The sequence below is a fragment of the Peromyscus californicus genome, unplaced genomic scaffold (genome assembly GCF_007827085.1).
Source record: "Peromyscus californicus insignis strain IS unplaced genomic scaffold, ASM782708v3 Scaffold_10__1_contigs__length_136768540, whole genome shotgun sequence".
Classification (NCBI taxonomy): domain Eukaryota; kingdom Metazoa; phylum Chordata; class Mammalia; order Rodentia; family Cricetidae; genus Peromyscus; species Peromyscus californicus.
The window spans coordinates 32,804,214-32,825,209 of NW_026294391.1; the positions used below are offsets into that span (position 1 = coordinate 32,804,214).

At 38.8% G+C, this 20,996-nt stretch overlaps 1 protein-coding gene across 2 annotated transcripts in view; it reads left to right on the top strand.

Moving 5' to 3' along the window:
* Mbtps2 (membrane bound transcription factor peptidase, site 2) overlaps nt 1–11,246 on the top strand; it is a 46,571-nt gene extending 35,325 nt beyond the window's left edge. For both annotated transcript variants that reach the window (XM_052729792.1, XM_052729726.1), the window contains 5 exons: nt 28–208; nt 3,215–3,309; nt 3,667–3,862; nt 5,817–5,892; nt 7,859–11,246. In XM_052729792.1, the coding sequence (XP_052585752.1) occupies nt 28–208; nt 3,215–3,309; nt 3,667–3,862; nt 5,817–5,892; nt 7,859–8,081 (771 nt within the window). In that variant the 3' untranslated portion in view covers nt 8,082–11,246. The remainder of the gene's footprint in view (nt 1–27; nt 209–3,214; nt 3,310–3,666; nt 3,863–5,816; nt 5,893–7,858) is intronic.
* Nucleotides 11,247–20,996: the final 9,750 nt, after the last annotated feature.

A 20,996-nucleotide genomic window follows, 5' to 3' on the forward strand; every position in this document is an offset into this window, starting at 1 on the left:
CTTGATTTGATTTTCCTTCTTCCCAAGGATTCACCTGCCATTGGACCCCGAGGCCTTTTTGTGGGAGACCTTGTCACTCATCTTCAGGATTGCCCTGTTACTAACGTGCAAGATTGGAATGAATGTTTAGATACCATTGCATATGAGCCCCAAATTGGTTACTGTATAAGTGCATCAACGTTACAACAATTAAGCTTCCCAGTTAGAGGTGTGTGCATTTTCTCAATATAACATAATGCTTCAAGTACCAGTCCCTTCCATTACTAACCCTAAGACCTATTGATTTATTTTGTTCCAATTGTTTTAAAGCAAGCTATTAAAATAAACAGGCTCAAACTAATAGATATTCTTCTTGGTATGTTGGGTATTTGTTTCCTGTATTATATATTGTTGAACTTCTAATTTCTTTTATAATATTATATTTGACTTTTAGAACTCAGAACACTTTTGTTTGGGCTGAGTATGTAACTCAAGTGATAGAAGATTTGTATAACCTGTGCAAGGACCCGAGTTCCATCTCTAGTACCACAGAAAAATAATAATTTTAAAAATGTGTAAAATCAACTGGATGTGGTGGTGAACGCCTTTAATCCCAGCACTTGGGAGGCAGAGGCAGGAGGATCTCTGAGTTCAAAGCCAGCCTGGTCTACAGAGAGTGAGTTCCAGGACAGCTAGGGTACACAGAGAGAAACCCTGTCTCGCAATAAAAACAAACAAACAAAAATGTGTCAAATCAACATCCATGCTCAACAGTATGGACTCTGAGTGTGTAGCTCAGTAGTAGAGTGTTTGCCTGCCCTTGCATGAGGCCCAAGGTTCAATCCCCACTACAACCAAAACCAAAACCAAAAATCAAAACAACCATCAACTATAATTAATTAACCACATTTTAGTAAATACACCAGTGTAGTATATTTTCACATGTGTAGACACATAATTGTACCTAAATTTAAGTCTAAATTTTAAGCATTTAAAACATTTTTGAGATTATAATATACTTACATTTCTCCCTTCCCTTTTCTTCTCTCAAAACCATCCCATATACCCCTTCCCACTCTCCTTCAAATTCATGGCCTCTTTTTTCACTGTTATTGCATGAATAGATGTATACGTATATAATATATATTCTTAAATATAACCTGTTTGGTCCGTATAATGTTACATGCATGGTTTTAGTGCTGATCCTTCAGCACTGGACAACCTATTGATGAGCTCTTCCTGGGGAGATCATCTCTTCTGCTCCCAGCTATGTCTAATATTTTAAACATAATAAGAAACAATTCTTGCCAGAAGCATTGTTTTTTCCTTTGGTGCTAGATAAACACTGAGTTAAACCTGTATATGCTGTTGTATGATCAGATAAAGAACTAATAGCTAACAACCAAGGAAATAAGATCAACGCATAAGCATTCTTTTTTTGTTTGTTTGTTTTTTGAGACAGGGTTTCTCTGTGTAACAGCCCTAGCTGTCTTAGAACTCACTAGGTAGACCAGGCTGGCCTTGAAATCACAGAGATCCACCTGCTTCTGTGTCCTGAGTGCTGGGATTAAAGGAGTGCACCACCACCGCCTGGCTGCATAATAGTAATTCTGTAATAATACACAGACATGCAATAAGGAAAAATGAAAACAAATCCAAAGAAATTGGCAAAGGCAAAGCCCTCTGTACATTTAAAAGAGTCCCTTCCAAGGTGGTGGTACACTTGGGAAGCAGAGGCAGGTAGATCTCTTAAAAAAAAAAAAAGAATTCCTTCCTTTTTCTCACTAAAATATACCTAAACAGAAGCAGTTCTAGTAGCCATGTATGGATGCTAACATGTCCAGACCTATCTGGGGTAGTGTTCTTTAGTGTGTTTTGTTTAGCAGAAATGTAGGGAAAGTTGTCTCAACTTCCAAAAAGACCTGGGAAGTACATTTGTTGGCCTGTGCAGCAGGTGAGAAGGCTAAACTTATTTACCTCTGAAAAGGTCACCTCCCAGATTCTTTTCAGATTTAATCTCCCATATATCCATGAGCCTTTTATTATAAAACATTTTCTTTATTTCTACATTTATTTACTGTGTGCATATATGTGTGGGGGGGATACTGCTAATGTATGGAAGTCAGAGGACAACTTTGTGAAGTTGTTTCTCTCCTTCCGCCTTTCTGTGGGATCTAGGGATGAAACTCAGGCCATCAGTCTTGCGTAGTTGGGTGACAAGCGCTTTTACTCACTGAGCTATTGTTTTAATGTTAGGGTGTTACTATGCCTTCTAAATCTCTTCAGTTTATCTCAGTACCCCTTGTTTTGGAAATGTCATGTTTATTGAAACTGAGTCACTTGTTTTCTCAAACTTTACGTAGTCTTTTTCAAATTTAGAGGCTTGATTTGATTCAGGATTCTTTCCCTCTCTTCCCTTCTTGTCTATCTCTGTCTCTGTCTCTCGCTCTCCTTCCCTCCCTCCCTTTAAAGTATTTCATAGGTAATGCTCAGTGCTTTGTTTTGTATGGTATTGGGAGAAGTCCAGATGTCTGGTATTCTCTTGTTCACTAATACTAAGATTTTTTTTTTTTTTTTTTTTTAGTGACCAATCTGATTCTTTAAGGTTGAAACATTTGTCAGAGTCCCTTACTCCCAAATGGCCCTTTTTAGAAGTTGGTAGACAGGCCCTTCTTCACTATATACTTCAGAAAGAGCCTGGAGTTACTATCACAGAACTTAAATCTCACTCTAGCTTTAGCTTTATGGGTGGATCAGTTTATAGGGACACCTAACCTGGGGTAAGTGCAGCTGCTTTGTCTGCTTTTCGTTTATGTTTTGGACAAGGTCTCATGTAACCCAAGTTGGTCTTTAACTCAGTACTTAGTTGAAGATGAGCTTGAACTTCTGGTCTGCCTTCACCTTCTATGTGTTGGAATTATATGTGTGTGCCACCTTGCCTGGTTTATAGGATGCCAGGGATCAAACCCAGTCTTCCATGTGTGCTAGACAAACACTGAACCAACTGAGCTATACTAATGCCAACACCTGATTGTAGCTTTTCATTTCAAATTGGGTCTTTTTAATATTATAAAATTAAATTATAGCCAGTAGCTGTCAAGCTAGATACTGCATTATCAGTTGCTTCCAGATTTATATACCACTCTACTTACTGTTTTTGTCTTTAAAAAGCAGAATTTTTAACAAATTTACTTCTATGTAAATCGATTCTAATGAGTACTGTGTTTCTTTTTAGCATACAAACGACTAGATGGGTCTACTGAATGCTGTAACAATCACAGCCTCACAGATGTGTGTTTTTCCTACAGAAATAATTTTAATAAGCGTTTGGTAAGTTGCCCCCAAGGCAATCTTGCTTGTCTGACATAGTTACTATAATAAATAGATAAAGCCAAAACAAAAGCTATAAAACTTTCTTTGTTCTATTTACTTTGTGTCATTTAATTAAGACCTTCATGTTTCAGATATCACATTTTATCTGAGAATCTAAATTATAGTGGTATGATATCCACAGAGCAAACATGGAATATTGATATTTGATTTATAGTAGGTGCACATCAATAGCATTCCTTTTATATGAAGGTCATTCCTAATCTGCTGGATGATGAGAAAAACATGAAGGAATGCAACCTAGATTTTTCATGTTAATAAATAATTTTTTAATATTGACTAATATCATATTTTTAGCATACATGTCTACCTGCCCGGAAAGCAGTTGAAGCTACTCAAGTTTGTAGAACCAACAAAGATTGCAAAACCAGCTCAAGTCCCAGTTTCTGTATAGTACCATCGTTGGAGACTCACACTCGGTTAATAAAAGTGAAACATCCACCTCAAATTGATATGCTGTATGTAGGGCATCCACTGCATCTTCACTACACAGGTAGGTATTATGGGAATAGACTCTTTAAAAATCATGAAGTTCATATATATTCTCAATTGCAAGAACTCAATATAAATCCTTGTGTTGATTCCATTTATTATAAATTTGATCACTTATCAATCAAAGTTTTAACTTGTTCTTATGCATTAAGTGGAGTTAAAGTAGAAGAAAAATAATTAGCCTATGGAGAATGGCATTTCTTTTTTCTTCCCTATAATTTTTGCCCAAGTCAGATAATCTCTGATGTTTTCCACAAGGTCATAAAATGTTTCCAACCTCTCCAAAATAGTGGCAAGAGCTGCAAGCTCTTGAGATTACCAGAATACATAAAAGTGCATGGCACATGAATGTGACAAGGTCTCATGAATGTGACAAGGTCTCTTGAGACAAGGTCTCATGTAGACAAGACTGGCCTCAAACTCCCTATATAACTGAGGACAATGTTGACCTCCTGATCTTCCTGTTATCACTTCCTGAGTGCTGGGGTTATAGGGGGTACATCACCACACCCTGTTTCATATGGCTCTGGGGATAAAACCCAGGACTTCATACATGCTAGGCAAGCATTCTACCATCTGAGGTTTATCCCCAGCCCAACATGAACATCCCTTGCCTTTGTCAACCACTAATATACTTTCTGTTTCTATAAATGTGTCTGTTCTATAAGTTTCATATAAAATGAATATTTTACAACTGGCTTATTTCATGTAGCATAATGTTTTCAAGGTTCATCCTTGACTGACCGTATTTCCTTTATCCATTTATCAGTAGATGAATATTTGCATTTTATGCTATTCTTTAAAAGGCTTTTCTTCTTGTTTATTACGTTTTTGTTTTTAGTCAGAGACTTACTATGTAGCCCTGGCTGGCCTAGAACTTGCTACATATACCAGGCACACCTTAAAACTCATAGAGATTTGCCTGCCGATGCCTCCTGAATGCTGGGACTAAAGGCACGCAGCACCACACACAAAACTGATTCATAGTTTTTGTTCTTTTTTGTTTTTCTCTCTGTCACCCTAGCTATTCTGGAACTCACTTTGTAGACCAGGCTGGCCTCAAACTCAGAGATCTGCTTGCCTCTGCCTCCCGAGTGCTGGGACTAAAGGCGAGCTCCACCCCATGTGACCTGTCTTATAGTTATATATTGAGAGACAGCCTGCATCATTTTCCTTGTTTATTGGTTTGATGTTAAGTGACTCCAGGCAGCTATTGAGTATATTCTCAATAAATGAAGAAATGGTTCTAGTTGGGGTTAATTTAGAAATATGGATTGTGAGTTTTGCCTAATGACTGGATACATTTTAGACCAAAACAGGGTAATGGAATCCACAGAGTACGGGGACTTTAAAGATTCCCTCATGTTAATCTTTATCTTAGCAATAAAGAAGCAATCATTTTAAATAGCATAATAGTTGGAACAAGTGCAATTTTTAGAATACACCTCTTTGAAAAGATGAAAATGCTTTTGATATAACTTATATTTTCAAGTCACACTATATTTGGTAGTCATAATTGGTCTATAGTCTGTTTTATCTAACTGTAACCTCAAAACGTAAGTATACATTGGGACATGAGTTTTTTCAATCCATTATACTTAGTAGATGCTTATTAACTGCTTTCTCTTCCTCCTTCTATCCCTCTTTTTTTCCTTTTTTTTTTTTTTTGTTTTGAGACAAGGTCTTACTGTATAGCCATGACTGACCTGGAACTTGCTTTATAGACCAGGCTAGACTCACAAAGATCCTCCTGCCTCTGCTTCCCAAGTAATGGAATTAAAGGTCTGGCCCTGATTCCTTATATATAAGGTATATAGCTTGCTTATACATGTGTAAGGAAGGTTTGCTCACCCATTTTAATAGAGTAGTGCAATTTTTGACCATATGGTAAATCTATAGTGTTATTGCTTATCTGATATGGATAACATTTATTACTCCTTGTTTTTCATTTTTAGTGAGCATCACGAGTTTTATCCCACGTTTCAACTTTCTAAGCATAGATCTGCCAGTGATTGTGGAGACATTTGTCAAGTATCCTTTCTGGTTTGAAAAATACTTTAAAAGTGCGTTATTTGAGGCTTCATCATTTTTACCTTGAGCAGAGCATTACAAATAGAGGCCTTATCATTTAATTGCTTACAACTGAAAATGAGACTAAAGATGAAAGAGATTAGGTTTTACATATGAGGGAAAAGTCAGTGAAGAAAACTCGATTGGGTATGGAGAAAGGTTAAGATACAGAAAGGAGGACTGTGGGAAGAGCAGTGGGCAGGCATTACAACAACTTAGCTCCCAGGAAGGAAGTGCCTGAAACACGCAGAGAGGGTGGACTCTCCTTACAGGAGCTTCATGTCTCCACTGCTTGCCAGCTTCAGTTTTCCTCAGAGTTCCAAGGAGCACACTTCCACCACGACACCTCAGTATGTCTGTGTACTATGTGCATGCAATGCCCACAGAGGCCAGAAGGGGGCGACAGAAATGAGTTGAATATGCTGAACTGCCTTGTGGGTACTGGGAATTGAACGCAGGTCCTCTGCAAGAGCAACCACTGCTCTGCTGAGCCATGTCTCTAGCCCCACAAAAGCATATAGTTATACAGGAAATATAATAGAGATATATAAATACACCTATAAAAAAGGTGCAGAAAGGAAGGAACCCATAATACAACTTGAGAGCTTAATTTACAAGAATTAATTTACAAGAAGTTTATAGAGGATGATGCTTCAATTACTCGTGAAATGATGAATTCTCCCCGACTTGAGCTTTTTGCTTTTTTTTTTTTTTGTTTTTTGTTTTTTGTTTTTTGTTTTTTCGAGACAGGGTTTCTCTGCGTAGCTTTGCACCTTTCCTGGAACTCGCTTTGGAGACCAGCCTGGCCTCGAACTCACAGAGATCCGCCTGCCTCTGCCTCCCAAGTGCTGGGATTAAAGGCGTGCGCCACCACTGCCCAGCCTTTTGGGTTTTTTTTGTTTTTTTTTTTTTTTTTTGAGACAGGGCCCTGCAGTGTATCCCTGGCTGTCCTAGAACTTGCTCTGTAGACCAGGCTGGCCTCAAACTCACAGAGATCCACCTGCCTCTGCCTCCCGAGTGCTAGGGTTAAAGGCATATAGCACCACTGCCCCGCCCTACTTGAGCTTATTAATAATCAGACAGTGGTGGCGTACGCCTTTAATCCTAGCACTTGAGAGGCAGAGGCAGGCAGATCTCTGTGAGTTTGAGGCCAGCCTGGTCCACAGAGTAAGATCCAAGACAGCCAGGGCTACATAGAGAAAGCCTGTCTCAACACAACAAGAACAAAAAGTAATTTTGGGCTGGAGAGGCAGCTCAGCGGTTAAGAGCACTGACTGCTATCCCGGAGGACCCAGGTTCCATTCCCAGCACCCACATAGTGGCCCACAACCATCTATAACTCCAATTCCAGGGGATCCAAACACCTATTCTGACCTCCATGGCCTGTATGCATGTGGTACACATACATTTACACAGGCACACATATATACACATAATATAAAAAAAAAATTGAAGTAATCTGGGGACTGGTGTGTTGGTACGTGCTTGTAATCCTAACACTTAGGAGGCTGAGACAAGAATATCACCAGCCCGTACAGCAAGACCCAGTTTCAAGATTTAACAAAATAACAATGTGGGGTCTGGCATCATAGTTCAGTAGTAGAGCATTGCCTAGTGTGCACAAGATCCTAAGATTGCTGGCAGCTTTTTCCTTTATTTCTTAGGCCTGCATTTCTTTCTGTTTGTTTTATCATTAAATCCATTGTAGATTTGTTAGTTTGCCTTTATTTTTCTATTCAAAGTTTTTGAACTTCCAAGTAATATTAACTTATTTGTTTCAAAGAATAGAGCTATAAAAAAGAATGTTTGAGACTTAAAATAGAGAAGCCTACTGTAATCTCACCTCCTAGTCCAGTGTTTTCTGACTTCTCAAAAGATGATTTCCACTTGCACTTCAAAGCTAGCTCTTTAACTAATCTTTACCCAGGTATCTGATTTCTCTTTCTGGAGCTCTAGCTATTGTTAATGCAGTGCCCTGCTTTGCCTTGGATGGTCAATGGATTTTAAACTCTTTCCTGGATGCTACCCTTACCTCAGTGATTGGAGACAACGACGTCAAAGATCTGATAGGATTTTTCATCTTGCTTGGTGGCAGTGTACTTTTGGCTGCCAATGTGACACTGGGACTCTGGATGGTTACAGCACGGTAATATTTGCTCTCATCCAACAGAATGTATGAAGTACAGCTACATGGCAATATCTGTTGCCATTGAAATTCTTACTAGGTATGAAGTGTAAAGTGTTTCCTTAAAACATCTTGGCCAACATCTTTGAACTCCTCCTATATCTAGAGAATCCAAACTCTGTAGTAGAAAAGGAGTGGAAGAATTGAAAAACATAAGTCCTAACTACGTTCTAGGTTTAAAGATTGAATGTGCAAACTTGGAATGTTTGTGGAACAATTTGTAAACATGTGAAAATTCATTCTTGTAATAACATTTTGTGTGACTATATAGCATTTTGGAATAGTAAAAGGGAAAGCAGAATCTGGTGGTAAAATTGTGTGTGTGTGTGTGTGTGTGTGTGTGTGTGTGTGTTTTACTAGAGTTTGAAGCCAGGGCCTCACTTATTCTACATAATGCTAAGCAAGTTTTCTCCCATTAAGCTATATCCCCCGCCCCAGGAAAAAATTTATTGAAAAGTGCCATTAAGGTGATGTGGTGGTGCACACCTATAATCCCAACACTTGCCTGTGTGTGTTTGGGAGGCTACACAAAAGGATCATAAATTCAAGGTCTTCCATCTTTAGCTACATAGTGGGTTCCAGGACAGCACTGGCTATATAGCAAGACCCTGTCTCAAAACACACACACACACACACACACACACACACACACACACACACACACACACAAAACAAAACAAAACAAAACACAAAAAAAAACCAGACACATACACACACTCATCATTAAAAATTTAGGGAGACTTGATTTTGGTTAAATGGAAGATTAAGCAAGTGTTCTTGGTTTTATAATGCTTGTCTTTACCTTGTTTGAAAAGTATTTTAAAGTTTAATGGTGTATTATTGTATACTCTGAATACTGAGGTCTGAATTACAATTAAACCAGTGAAATTCTATGAAAGTATCTGCTAACATAAAAGCAAAAACTCTGTGCAAGTGATACCAAGTAAATGGGTAAAGATGAAAGTAGATAAGGCCTGTGATGTGATGAGACAGTTTCGTTGCACAAGTATCGTCTTTTTCACAGTGTATCTTCACACCCTCACAACACACTAGCCTTGTTCTATAGAGTATGCTGCGGGAAGGATCTCCCACAGCAGCATGTGAGCTCAGGCAGTTAGAGGTGAATTTGAGATCTAAGCTGAGTCCTCTAACAGATCACAACAGAGCAGACACTGCAGCAAATCTAGTCACCACTTTCTAGAGTTTTGCAGCTTGGAACTCTTCCAGGGTAGATCTTTTCCTTTATGCTGCAACAGCATTCAACCCTGAGCCATACTCTGTCCTCACCAGCATCTAGTATGTTTTTCTCTGTTGGGGGATTAAACACCTACTCTTTGTTTTCTGTCTCCCCCTAAGCTACCTCTGTGAGTACACAAAGACTTGGTAAGATAGTGAGAAATGTGGATTTCCCAGTCTAGGAACAGACTCTTGAGCCCTAAAGAACCGCAGGTGGTCTTGTGGGCAACCGTGGAACCCTGGGAAATTCAGAAAATTAGCTGGTCAGTGAAGCTGTTAGTCTTAGGGATATATGCACATACTGTTTCTTTCATGAAAAATATACATTTGATGAAACACACACATTAGAAGTAACAAAAGACAATGATTCATTCATTATTAACCAGCTATATACCTCCTTCCTAAAGTAAGGTACTTCATGAGGTTACCTTTTTCAGAACATTAGTCATCTTAAGCGCCTAAAACTTCTAAATCAATTTTTAGAAATTTTTAGACTTTATTACAAATTTGCCTTCATTCTTTAATAGGAATCATCCACTAAATATCATTTTGAGATTTTATGAATGATGGGCCATTAGTTGCTAACAGTACTAAAAGCATACAAATTTAGTAATTTTTACTTATCCCAGAAAATATGGCATTTGCTGTCTTCTGTGGTCACTCAGGACCAAAATGTATTTGCATACAAAAAATGCACAGACCTTTTTAGGTAAAGCTTAGAGAATGCCGTGAATACTCACATAATTAACTTGATCGCATGCATTAAGCAGTTTGCTAATGAAAATGTATGTGTGTAAATCATTTTTTTCAATACTGAGGAAAACAATTATTGTTTCGTGTGGTACTTTTGAACCCAGCATAGCCTCACATGCTAGGAAGCACTCTACCACTGAACTACCCCATAGGCCTTGAAAATACTTTAATAAGAGGAAATTCTATCCACTAACTTCATTTTCTGAGCGGAAAGCAACAGCAACAACAAAAGAAAACCTCATTTCATATTAGCTGCTGAACACCTCTATCAGCTAATCTGTAGGGTTAGGGTGTGGGACCTTCTGTCCTCCTGGAAGTCCAGCAGATTTGTATACAAATGGCTTCATTGATTAAGAAAGGAGATGTTACATATTGTCTCTTCAGCTTCACTGTGGGCTCGTCTACTGTGAGGACTGTGTCATTCATACTCAGCTTTGTCTCCCTGCACAGTGCATGAGATCTCAGAAGTGCTTAATGTGCTTGAATGGACGATGATTAGTGTTTATTTATGGATAAAAAGCATGCTTCTATTTAAGCTGTAAAAAGGATTGTTGAATATTTACTGTATATATATATATATAAATATATATGTTAACATAAAAAATACTTGGAAGATCTTTATGTCACTGGTGTATTATGATCTTTATGGAAAAATCCATTTTGGTTTCTGTAGAGCAATTAGAAAAATTAATTATATTGGAAAAATGATTTATTTTGGTGATTTGAAGAAGTATCTTTGTGTTGTCACTTTGTTCAACAGTAAGACTTTATTCTCAGTGTTCCTATTCTGCATTGTTTACATTTTAAGGGTTTTATTTTAGTCATCTGTAATTGTAAAGAATGTATATATTATTTTCAGCATCTCAGTTTGAAGAAACATACAGTTAAACTTGACTTTTTGATAATCACTTCTAGGTCATTGTGCTAACAGCCAATTGTAAACATATGCTTCATAGTGATGTGACTCTCTGTCATCTTTGTGTCCTTGGTATTTATTGAGCATCCACATACTAGTGGCACACAGATATTTTTTCAGTAACTCTTTTGAGTGAGCTGTAATTAATTTTTAGGCCTTAACTTGATGGTATAATAATTGTCAGAATTTGATGTTTAGCAATAAAAGAACACATGTAAACCAGCATTTTATGTTTATCATCTGTGTCTTGTTATATTTTTATACTTGATCTTAGCCAAAAAGGCCAAGAAGCAATTGACTTTTTTAGTGTACATTTTTTTCTATAGAAATGTCCCCTTTACATAAAGTAAGATCTTAGTTGTTCTTAAATTCTTAATTCGAAAAGTGGCCTTCCATTTCCATTTATATAATTTGTATATGACAGTTACTACAGGCCTCAGAAAGAAATCTTTTAGGTAAGGTACCCATGTTTATCATTTTGGAAATGTTTGCTTTAAGGAGGACAGCCACATTTCATTAGTGGTGTGTGTGTGTCTGTCTGTCTGTCTGTCTGTCTGATATGTGTTAATATTATTATATTGATATTATTATATTATTATAAAAGTATGCATGTGGAGGGAGGCCGCATGTCCATGTAGAGACCAGAGGAGGATATTGGATGTTCTTTTCTATGACTCTTCACCTTATTCCCTGGAGACAAAGTCTCTCACTAAATATGAAGTTAGGCTTGCAGCCAGCAAGCCCCAGAGATCCTCCTGTCTGCACCCCCAACAGCATTTGAGTTACAGCTGTGCATGGACACACCCAACTTTTAGCATGGGAGCCAGGGTCTGAAGTCAGACAGATCCTTAAGCTTGCAGAGAAAGCCCTCTAACCTACAGAGCTATCTCTCCTACCCATTGTTAGTGTTTGGCAGAATTCTCCAAGTTTCTATGTGCTTTTAGGAAATCTTGAAAGAAAGCATTTGGTGCTTTGCTAATGGTGACATCCACCTGCAATCTCAGGACTTGGAAAGTGGAGACAGAATCAGGAATTAGTTTGAGCCACCTGAGAACCCATCTGAAAAAAGAAGGATGGAGAAGAAAGCAAAGAAAGAAAGAAAAACATTTCAACTAAAGTATGTAGTAGTAGCTTACTGTTTTTCATCATTCTGGATTCATTTTATTTGTGGGGATAGAGGGCCTGGGGATCCAACCCAAGGCCATTGGGCATATTTAAGCTCCAGTCCTCACCCACATAGACTCACATTTTTTACAAAGGGCTTACAGCTTGGCCTGGAACTCACAGAGATCTATCTGCCTGCTTCAGCCTACTATGTGCTGGGATTAAAGATGTGTAGCAGCATGTCCAGCAAGTCTATTATCTTTTCTAGGTCCCTAACTTTCAGACCTTATTCATAGCATTCCTTTCTTACCTTTCAACCACTTTGTTTAATAAATTTAATGGATTTTAATATTTCTTTTTAGGTTTCATGTATCACCAGATACATTGCACAGGTAGCACCATGCAATTTACAGAATGTGCACTTCTCCAGTACAGGTCACCTCTTTTCCGTTATGGAAATACCTAGCAAAAAGGTTAGTAATCAGGAGTTTGTCTGGAAACTGTAGAATTGGAAGAAAATAGAATAATGCAATTTGGAGGACAAATTGTTTTTGTAATTGGGAGAATATTTTCATATTGAAAAGAGAAATACAGGTTCATTATAGAAAGCAGGTTAATGAAGTAGTGATTTATTGAAAAATGATATACAAACTAGTAAGCTATACTTTCAAGTTGACAGTGTATTAACAAGTATTTTCCCATGTTCTGAATATTCTAATGTTATTTTGATGGTTATATAATAGTGCAGTATTAAATATGACATAAACAATACTTATTTATAATTTTGTACTTATATAAGTATCTTAGTTTGGGTTATTATTGCTGTGATGAAACACCATGACCAAAAAGCAAGTTGGGCTGGAAAGGGTTTATTTGGCTTACACTTAAATATCACTGTTCATCATTGAAGGAAGACAGGACAGGAACTCAAGCAGGGCAGGAACCTGGAGGCAGGAACTGATGCAGAGGCCATGGAGGGTTGCTACTTACTGGCTTGCTCTTCATGGTTTGCTCAGCCTGCTTTTTTATATAACCCAGGACCACCATTCCAGGGATGGCACCTCCCATAATGGGTTGGGCCCTCCCCCATCTGTCATTAATTAAGAAACTGCCTTACAGGTTTGCCTACAGCCCTATCTTATGGAGGCTTTTGCTTAAATGAGGTTCCATCTTCTCAGATGAACCTACCCTTTGTCAAGTTGACATAAAGTTAGCCAGCACAATACGTAAAGGCACTAGGAATATATTTGAAATAGTTGTTTATATAAATGACTATAAAATTTAGAAACTTAGGAAAATTCTAGATGAAACATTGGATGTCTTGAAATCTGAGTAGAGTTTTATGTATACACATTGTTTTGTTGAATTTTTCTGTTAGACAGATATACAAAATAACATCTTCCGTCAATTTGCAGTTTTGATTAGAAAAAAAATCAACATTTTAAAATTTGCTTATCTGTCAGTGTATTTTGTTTAACCATATCCTTTTCTCATTTTCATTTTTTAAGTGTATGTGTGCAGTGTATACACATTCATTCAATTAAGTATTTTGGGGCTCATGTGTTCAAGTGTATATGCACATGTGTGCTCGTGTGTAATGATCTGGGACTGATGTCAGAAGTCAACCTTGATTTCCCTCCACCTTACTGAGGCAAGGTCTATCAGTTGAACTCAGAGCTTACCAATAGCTAGCCAGCTTCTAAGAGGATCCCCTGTCTCCACCTTGCAAGAGCTGGTGCCAGGCCCACCCAGTGGGGATCATAACTCCATCCATATGCCTCATGCTTGTCTAATAAGTGCTTTAGGCACTGAGCAGTCTCGCCAGGCCCCTTCCCTATTTATCTTACTGCTTTTCCTCCATTTCATTTAAGTATAGTGCTTAGCTTTACGTTTTTTATTTTACTGTCTGTCACTTTCTGCTTTGGTGATATGTTTTGAAAGTCTTCCCCAGTCTAAGCTTTTACTAATACATTTTATTTTAATAATTTCATGATTTTTTTCAAACATCTGACTCTTACCGACATGTAATATATTTTACTATTGATGCTATTAGGGATCTCTTCAGAAAGCCCTTTCTTGTGCCTTTATCAGACTCATGGTATCAGGTCTTAGGTTGAGATCCTTGATCCATTTGGAGTTGCTGTGGAATGTCGTTCTGTATGCTGTGAATGTGTGTTGCTCTGATTGGTTGACAAATAAAACGCTGATTGGCCAGTAGCCAGACATGAAGTATAGGTGGAACAAGCAGATGAGGAGAATTCTGGGAAGAGGAAGGCTGAGTCAGGAGTCTCCAGCCAGACACAGAGGAAGCAAGATGTCAAGGCAGAACTGAGAAAAGGTACCAAGCCACATGGCTAAACATAGATAAGAATTATGGGTTAATTTAAGTGTAAGACCTAGTCAGTAATAAGCCTGAGCTAATGACTGAGGAGTTATAAAATTAATATAAGCCTCTGTATGTTTACTTGGGGGACACTAGTGGGAGAGATTTGTCCCAAGCACAGGCCAAGAGGGACACAGGAAAACTTCCAACTACATGGAGTTGAGTTTTGGGTAGGGTAAGAGATAAAGATCAAATTTCGCTCTTCTACATGTAGTGAGTGATCCAGTTTGACCAGCACCATTTGTTGAAGATGCTGTCTTTTCTCCGATATATACTTTTGGCTATTTTTTTTTTTTTTGCAAAAATTAGGTGCCTATTATAGTGTGGGCTTCTATGTCGATCCTCAATTCTATTTCATTAATCAGTGTATCTGATTTCAAGGAAAGGGTGTAAGAACAGAGTGGTATAAAAGGTTGAAGTGAAATATTGAAACGGGAATGGTTAAAAGGGATGGTGGCTGAGAGGGCAAAGTAGAAGAGGGAATATGGGAGAGATAACAAATACAAAGGTATTTTGAAGGAGTCATGTGGAAATCTAATGTAGAAGCTTCCTAAAATATATGCATACACATAATAGAAACAGTTGAAATGGAGTCACCCTATAATGGGGCAGCAGTGCCCCTACTAGACACCACTGACTAACAAATAAAAAGTCCAATGCTAGAAATGGGTTACCTCTTTTGGAGTTGTTGCACAGTGAGGTCCCATAGATACCTGACCCCAAATTACAGGCTATTGCCAACATTTTTGATTACACTCCAGAACTTGAAAAGAAGACCCTATTACTGAAGATACTGAATACTTGAATCATGGAACATGAGAAATCAAGCTGGTATGCACCTGGAAGTTTCATCCCAACTGACTAGATTTCATGAGGTACTATACATGCTACCAAAGGAAATCTTACGCAGCTGTGGACCCTGTTCACAAGGAAAAGGTTTTCCAGACACAGGAAGTTGGTTGCTCATATGAGTGCACTTGTGATAACATGCAGATGACCCACACAGGCTCAAGCCAGGCAAAATCCCAGCATGGACAGGGGAGGTGAGCACAAAGTCCCACCCCCAGCTAAGGAGCTATTGGCAGTTGATATCTGCTAGAAGAAGAGAGTCAGTTTTCTTCAAGGATATGGCCCCTGGTATAGGTCATCCACACGTCGATGGAAGGCCACACTCTATTACTGAAGATTCCAAATACTTGAATCATGGAACATGAGAAATCGAGCTGGTACACAATGTATATGGACTGCACAAATTGTACTCTATATATTTTAGAGAGAGGACACAAAATTGGGTGGGTAGAAAGAAGGAGTGGATTAGAGAGGAGTATGGGAGGGGGTAAATATGATCAAGATATATGAAATATCCAAAGAACTAATAATTGTGAAGAAAGTGTATCATCCATAAAAATACATAGTTATTTTTGTGGAGAAAATAAATATAAGTAGTAATTACTTATCTCTTGTTTGAAGAACATAATTATTTGCATAAGTAGCAACTATTTTCTTTTTTGAATCAATAATACAATAAAATGATTATATATCATATATGTTTTGACAGAATAGATTATTTTTATCTTTAAATGTTTTGTTTTTTATAAGAATAGTGTTTCTTAAACAATATAGTTTAACAGTTATGAGATTCTTATCATATGTCATGATTGAAAGGTATTGCTTCCTTCAGCTTCTTGCTAGAAATGTTTTTGTTTGTTTGTTTTTTTGTTTCTTGGGTCTTAAACCTTTAATACCTCTATTTGTGAATTATTTAGTAATAGTCTTTAAAGGTTGATAATTCATTTTTAGCTGGGTGTGGTGGTGAATGCCTTTAACCCTAGCTTTCAGGTGGCAGAGATCAAGACAGGCAGATCACTTCAGTTCAAAGCTACTTGGTCTACACAGTGAGACCTGTGTCAAATTTTAAAAGAAAAGGAATTCCTTTTTAGGGGTCTAGATGGCTCAGTAGTTAAGAGCCAATGATACTCTTGCAGACCTGAGTTTCATTCCAAGCATCTATGTTAGATGACTCACAACCACCTGTAACTCCCACTCCAGAGGGGTCCAACACTCTCCTCTGGCATCTATGGGCACATATACATGTACATACACATGTACGTACACACACACACACACACACACACACACACACACACACACACACACACACACTTAAAAATGAACCTTAAAAATCTTTAGAAAAGATATCTTGATTTTTAAAGTATTTTTGTCATCATTAGTTTTAAATAATGATTAAATATGAAACTTGTTCAAATACATGCATTAGTTTTCTCATCATTTAAATGATGAAAATATCTAGGCGGCAGTGGTGTACGCCTTTAATCCCAGCACTCGGGAGGCAGAGGCAGGCGGATCTCTGTGAGTTCGAGGCCAGCCTGGTCTACAGAGCGAGATCCAGGACAGGAACCAAAACTACACAGAGAAACCCTGTCTCAAGAAACCAAAAAAAAAAAAAAAGATGAAAATAAAGCTGGGTGTAGTGTCGCATGCCTTTAATTCCAGCACTCAGGAGGCAGAGGCAGGGGATCTCTGAGATTGAGGCCAGGCTGGTCTACATAGGGAGTTCTAGGACAGCCAAGGCTATGTAGTAAAACTGTCTCAAAAAATAAAAATGAGGGGCTGGGGATTTAGCTCAGTGGTAGAGCACTTGCCTAGCAAGCACAAGGCCCTGGGTTCGGTCCTCAGCTCTGGAAAAAAAAAAGACAAAAAGCAAAAAAAAAAAAAAAAGAAAGAAAGAAAGAAAATAAAAGTAACTGAGCACTCTTGCACACTGAGCTGTCTTGACAGCCCTAATTTACCAATATTTTATCAGCTTAGTTTATAGGCCTTCAGAAAAAGTAGTTTTTTCTCCCAGTAAACTGGCATGTTTGAAACTTATTCTCAAATGATTTCCAGGCAAAGATAATAAAAGTCATTCCAACAAAACATTGAAGTTTGAACTTCAATTGAAGATTTGTAAGGGATAGCTTGGTATTTGTCCTGAAATTTAAAAAAAATATATTTTTGTACAAAATTGTTTTTGACAAAGAACCAGCTTTGATGTGCACAGTAGCTCCCATCTGTAATCTTACCATGTGAGAAGCTGAAGCAGGAGAATCATCTAAAATTCAAAGCCAGCCTGGGTTACAGTGTGAGACCCCATTTCTTTCTTTCTTTTTTTCTTTTTTCTTTTTTGTTTTGTTTTGTTTTTAAGACAGGGTTTCTCTATGTACCTCTGACTGTCCTGGAACTCACTCTGTAGCCCAGGCTGGCCTCAAACTCACAGAGATCCACCTGCCTCTGCCTCCAAGTGCTGGGATTAAAGGTGTGCACCACCACCACCTGGTGAGACCCTGTTTCAAAACAGTAAATTAATTAATTTACTGTTACAAAACAGCTTCTGAAAAAATTACATTAGGGATTATCACTGCTTTTTTTTTTACTTCTGATTTGTTTCCAGTGTCAACGTTTTTTTTCTGTGTACATGTGTTCTATGTGTGTGTTATATATGCACACGTGTTTGAATGCGCATGCCCATGCATATGCAGGGTCCAGAGGAGGATATTGACTTTTCTGCTTGATCATTTTCTTCATTATTGCCTTAAAAGGGATCTTTCACTGAATCTGGAGCTAGGTTGGAGGCCAGGAAGCCCCAGCAATCCTCAGCTGTACCCCAGTCAGCACTGGGGTTACAAGCCATGCAGCACCTGACTTTTTATGGGTTCGTAGGGTTTTAACCTGGGTTTTCATGCTTGTAAGCAAGTGCTTTTGGACCAGTACATAATTACAATTGAATTTGTTTGTGGTTCCTATTGGATTGGCATACAATTTTCAATTTGGAATGGTATATAATTCTTCTAAATATTAAAGTCTTAAAAAAAGAAAGTAAAATGGCATATTTGAGTCCAGATTTTAGCTCCGTCACCCACTGATGACATTCAAAAATTAAAGACTTTTTGGTTCCTCCTCACTAGTGCAGCCACACCTCCACCTTTAGGAAACAGCAGATGTTCACAGGCAAATCTGGCTCGAGGAATATGGCCTGGCAAAGATCATCTCACAGAAACCAGTAGCAGAACACTCGGGGAACCATAGATAACATGCTTAATAGAGAGTGTGTGTGTGTGTGTGTGTGTGTGTGTGAGAGAGAGAGAGAGAGAGAGAGAGAGAGAGAGAGAGAGAGAGAGAGAGAGAGAGAGAGATACTGCAGATGGGATTTGGAGTCTCATGGACACTAAGCAAGTACTCTACCCCTATTCTACAGCCCTAGCCCCAGACTGTGTTTCTCAAAACAGAAAAATATACAGATGAGGTAGCTGCATTGAACTTACAGCACTATTATAATATTATACTGTAGTTTTTGTTTGGTTATATTTTTGGTATGGTTTGGTTCTATTTTGTTTGGAGACTATCTCCTATGTAGCCCAGCTTGGCTAGACTTAAGGTAGTCCTTCTGCCTCAACCTCTCAGCTGCTGGAATTACAGGTATGTGCAACCAATCTAATTTACAGTTGTTTTTTTTTTCAGTTATTTTTTTAAAACTGTAAAAGTCTGTCACAATATGGATCAGCACACAGGAAAATCAGTCTTCTGTCTTTTCTCTTGTACAGTATGTACTACTTGTGACAGAAATTTCAAATACCATCTACTCTATCAGGGACCCTGCAGGTAGAACTCGTCATGTAGCCCATCTTGCCAAGTGAGCTTTTTGGCAGCATTCTTCCCAGAGGCTTCAAAAAGGGTTTTCTGTCTTGATAAAAACAGGACCTATTCGGGGCAGGGCTAGGGGAGGACTCAGCAGGTAAAGTGCTTGCAGTGCGGACACAAGACCCTGAGTTTGAATCCCTAGTAGACATGTAAAGTTGGGTGCATGCAGTACACTTTACCAGTAATCCACCCCAGTGCTCTTACAACCAGACAGGAAGAAGAGACAGACAAATCCCTGAACTCCTTGACCAGATAGCCTGGTATATGTAGTAGCTAACAACTGTCTGTAATAAGGTAGAAGGTAAGAACTGTCATGTAGTATTGTCCTCTGACCTTTATACCTATACTATACCACATGTGTGCCTGTATTCACATACATGAATGCACACACACACACACACATACACACACACACACACACACACACACACACACACACACACACACACACGGGAGGTGGAAGAATGGGAGAGAGGGAGGGAGGGAGGGAGGGACAGAGGCATGTTCAGGAATTGTGCAAAGCAAGCACTGTCTCAACTGCACCTCCTCCTTGTCTTTTCATAGGCATTTCCTATAACTGAACTACAGGAGGAATATTACTTCCATCAGGCAATAGAAAAAACAATTATTTAAGATGGCTACATGTAGGGATACAAAGAGCCTGGGTGGCTGATGACAATGTTTACCCTAGACTATGGACTTCTACTGTTTTTAGGTCGGACAACTGAACTTGTTGAATGTGTCCTTATTGGTTGGATATCGCTATTTCACAGGTGAAAGCATCCTAGTTGAACAATGAGAATAAAGGAGGAAAAGATTTCACACCAAGTTCTTACTACTCATATACTTACCTCATATATTGGTAGAGTGTATTTTTTTTTTTTTTTTTTTTTGGTTTTTCGAGACAGGGTTTCTCTGTGTAGCTTTGCGCCTTTCCTGGAACTCACTTGGTAGCCCAGGCTGGCCTCGAACTCACAGAGATCCGCCTGGCTCTGCCTCCCGAGTGCTGGGATTAAAGGCGTGCGCCACCACCGCCTGGCGGTAGAGTGTATTTTTAAACCTAAGTATAAGAAAATCCTGTAGTGAACGGAGTGTACCAGGTTCGACTCCTCCCTGAGGGTTTCCCTTCAAGTCTTAGGTGTGGCAGATTTAAAGAATTTTTATCGTGGGAGGAGGAAAGACATGGAGCAAGAGTGAAAATAAAGGGCCTTCAGCGATGGTTCAGTGGTTCAGATGCTTCAGATGGCTCAGCACTTGGTAAACTTGCAGAGGACCCAGGTCCAGTTCCCATCACCTGTATGGACTCTCACAGCCATCGATAACACCAGTTCCAGGGGATCTGACACCTTCTTCTGACCTCCATGGGCACCAGGCATACACATGGTAAACATACATACATGTAAGCAAAACATTCGTATGCAGAAATAAATCTTTTAAAAGGTGAAAATAACCGGGCGGTGGTGGCGCACGCCTTTGATCCCAGCACTTGGGAGGCAGAGGCAGGCGGATCTCTGTGAGTTCAAGGCCAGCCTGGTCTCCAAAGCGAGTTCCAGGAAAGGCTCAAAGCTACACGGAGAAACACTGTCTTGAAAAACAAAAACAAACAAAAAAAAAAGTGAAAATACCGCCGGGCGGTGGAGGAGCACACCTTTAATAATTCTGCCTCCTTGTCCAGGTGTATGGACAGAGGCATATCTGAAGAGGTAAAAGAGATGAGGAGCGGGCTGAGGTGGGTGGCTTCATTGCTGCCCAGGGCCATGGTGATGTCTGGGCCTGGGCTGCTGCTGGGA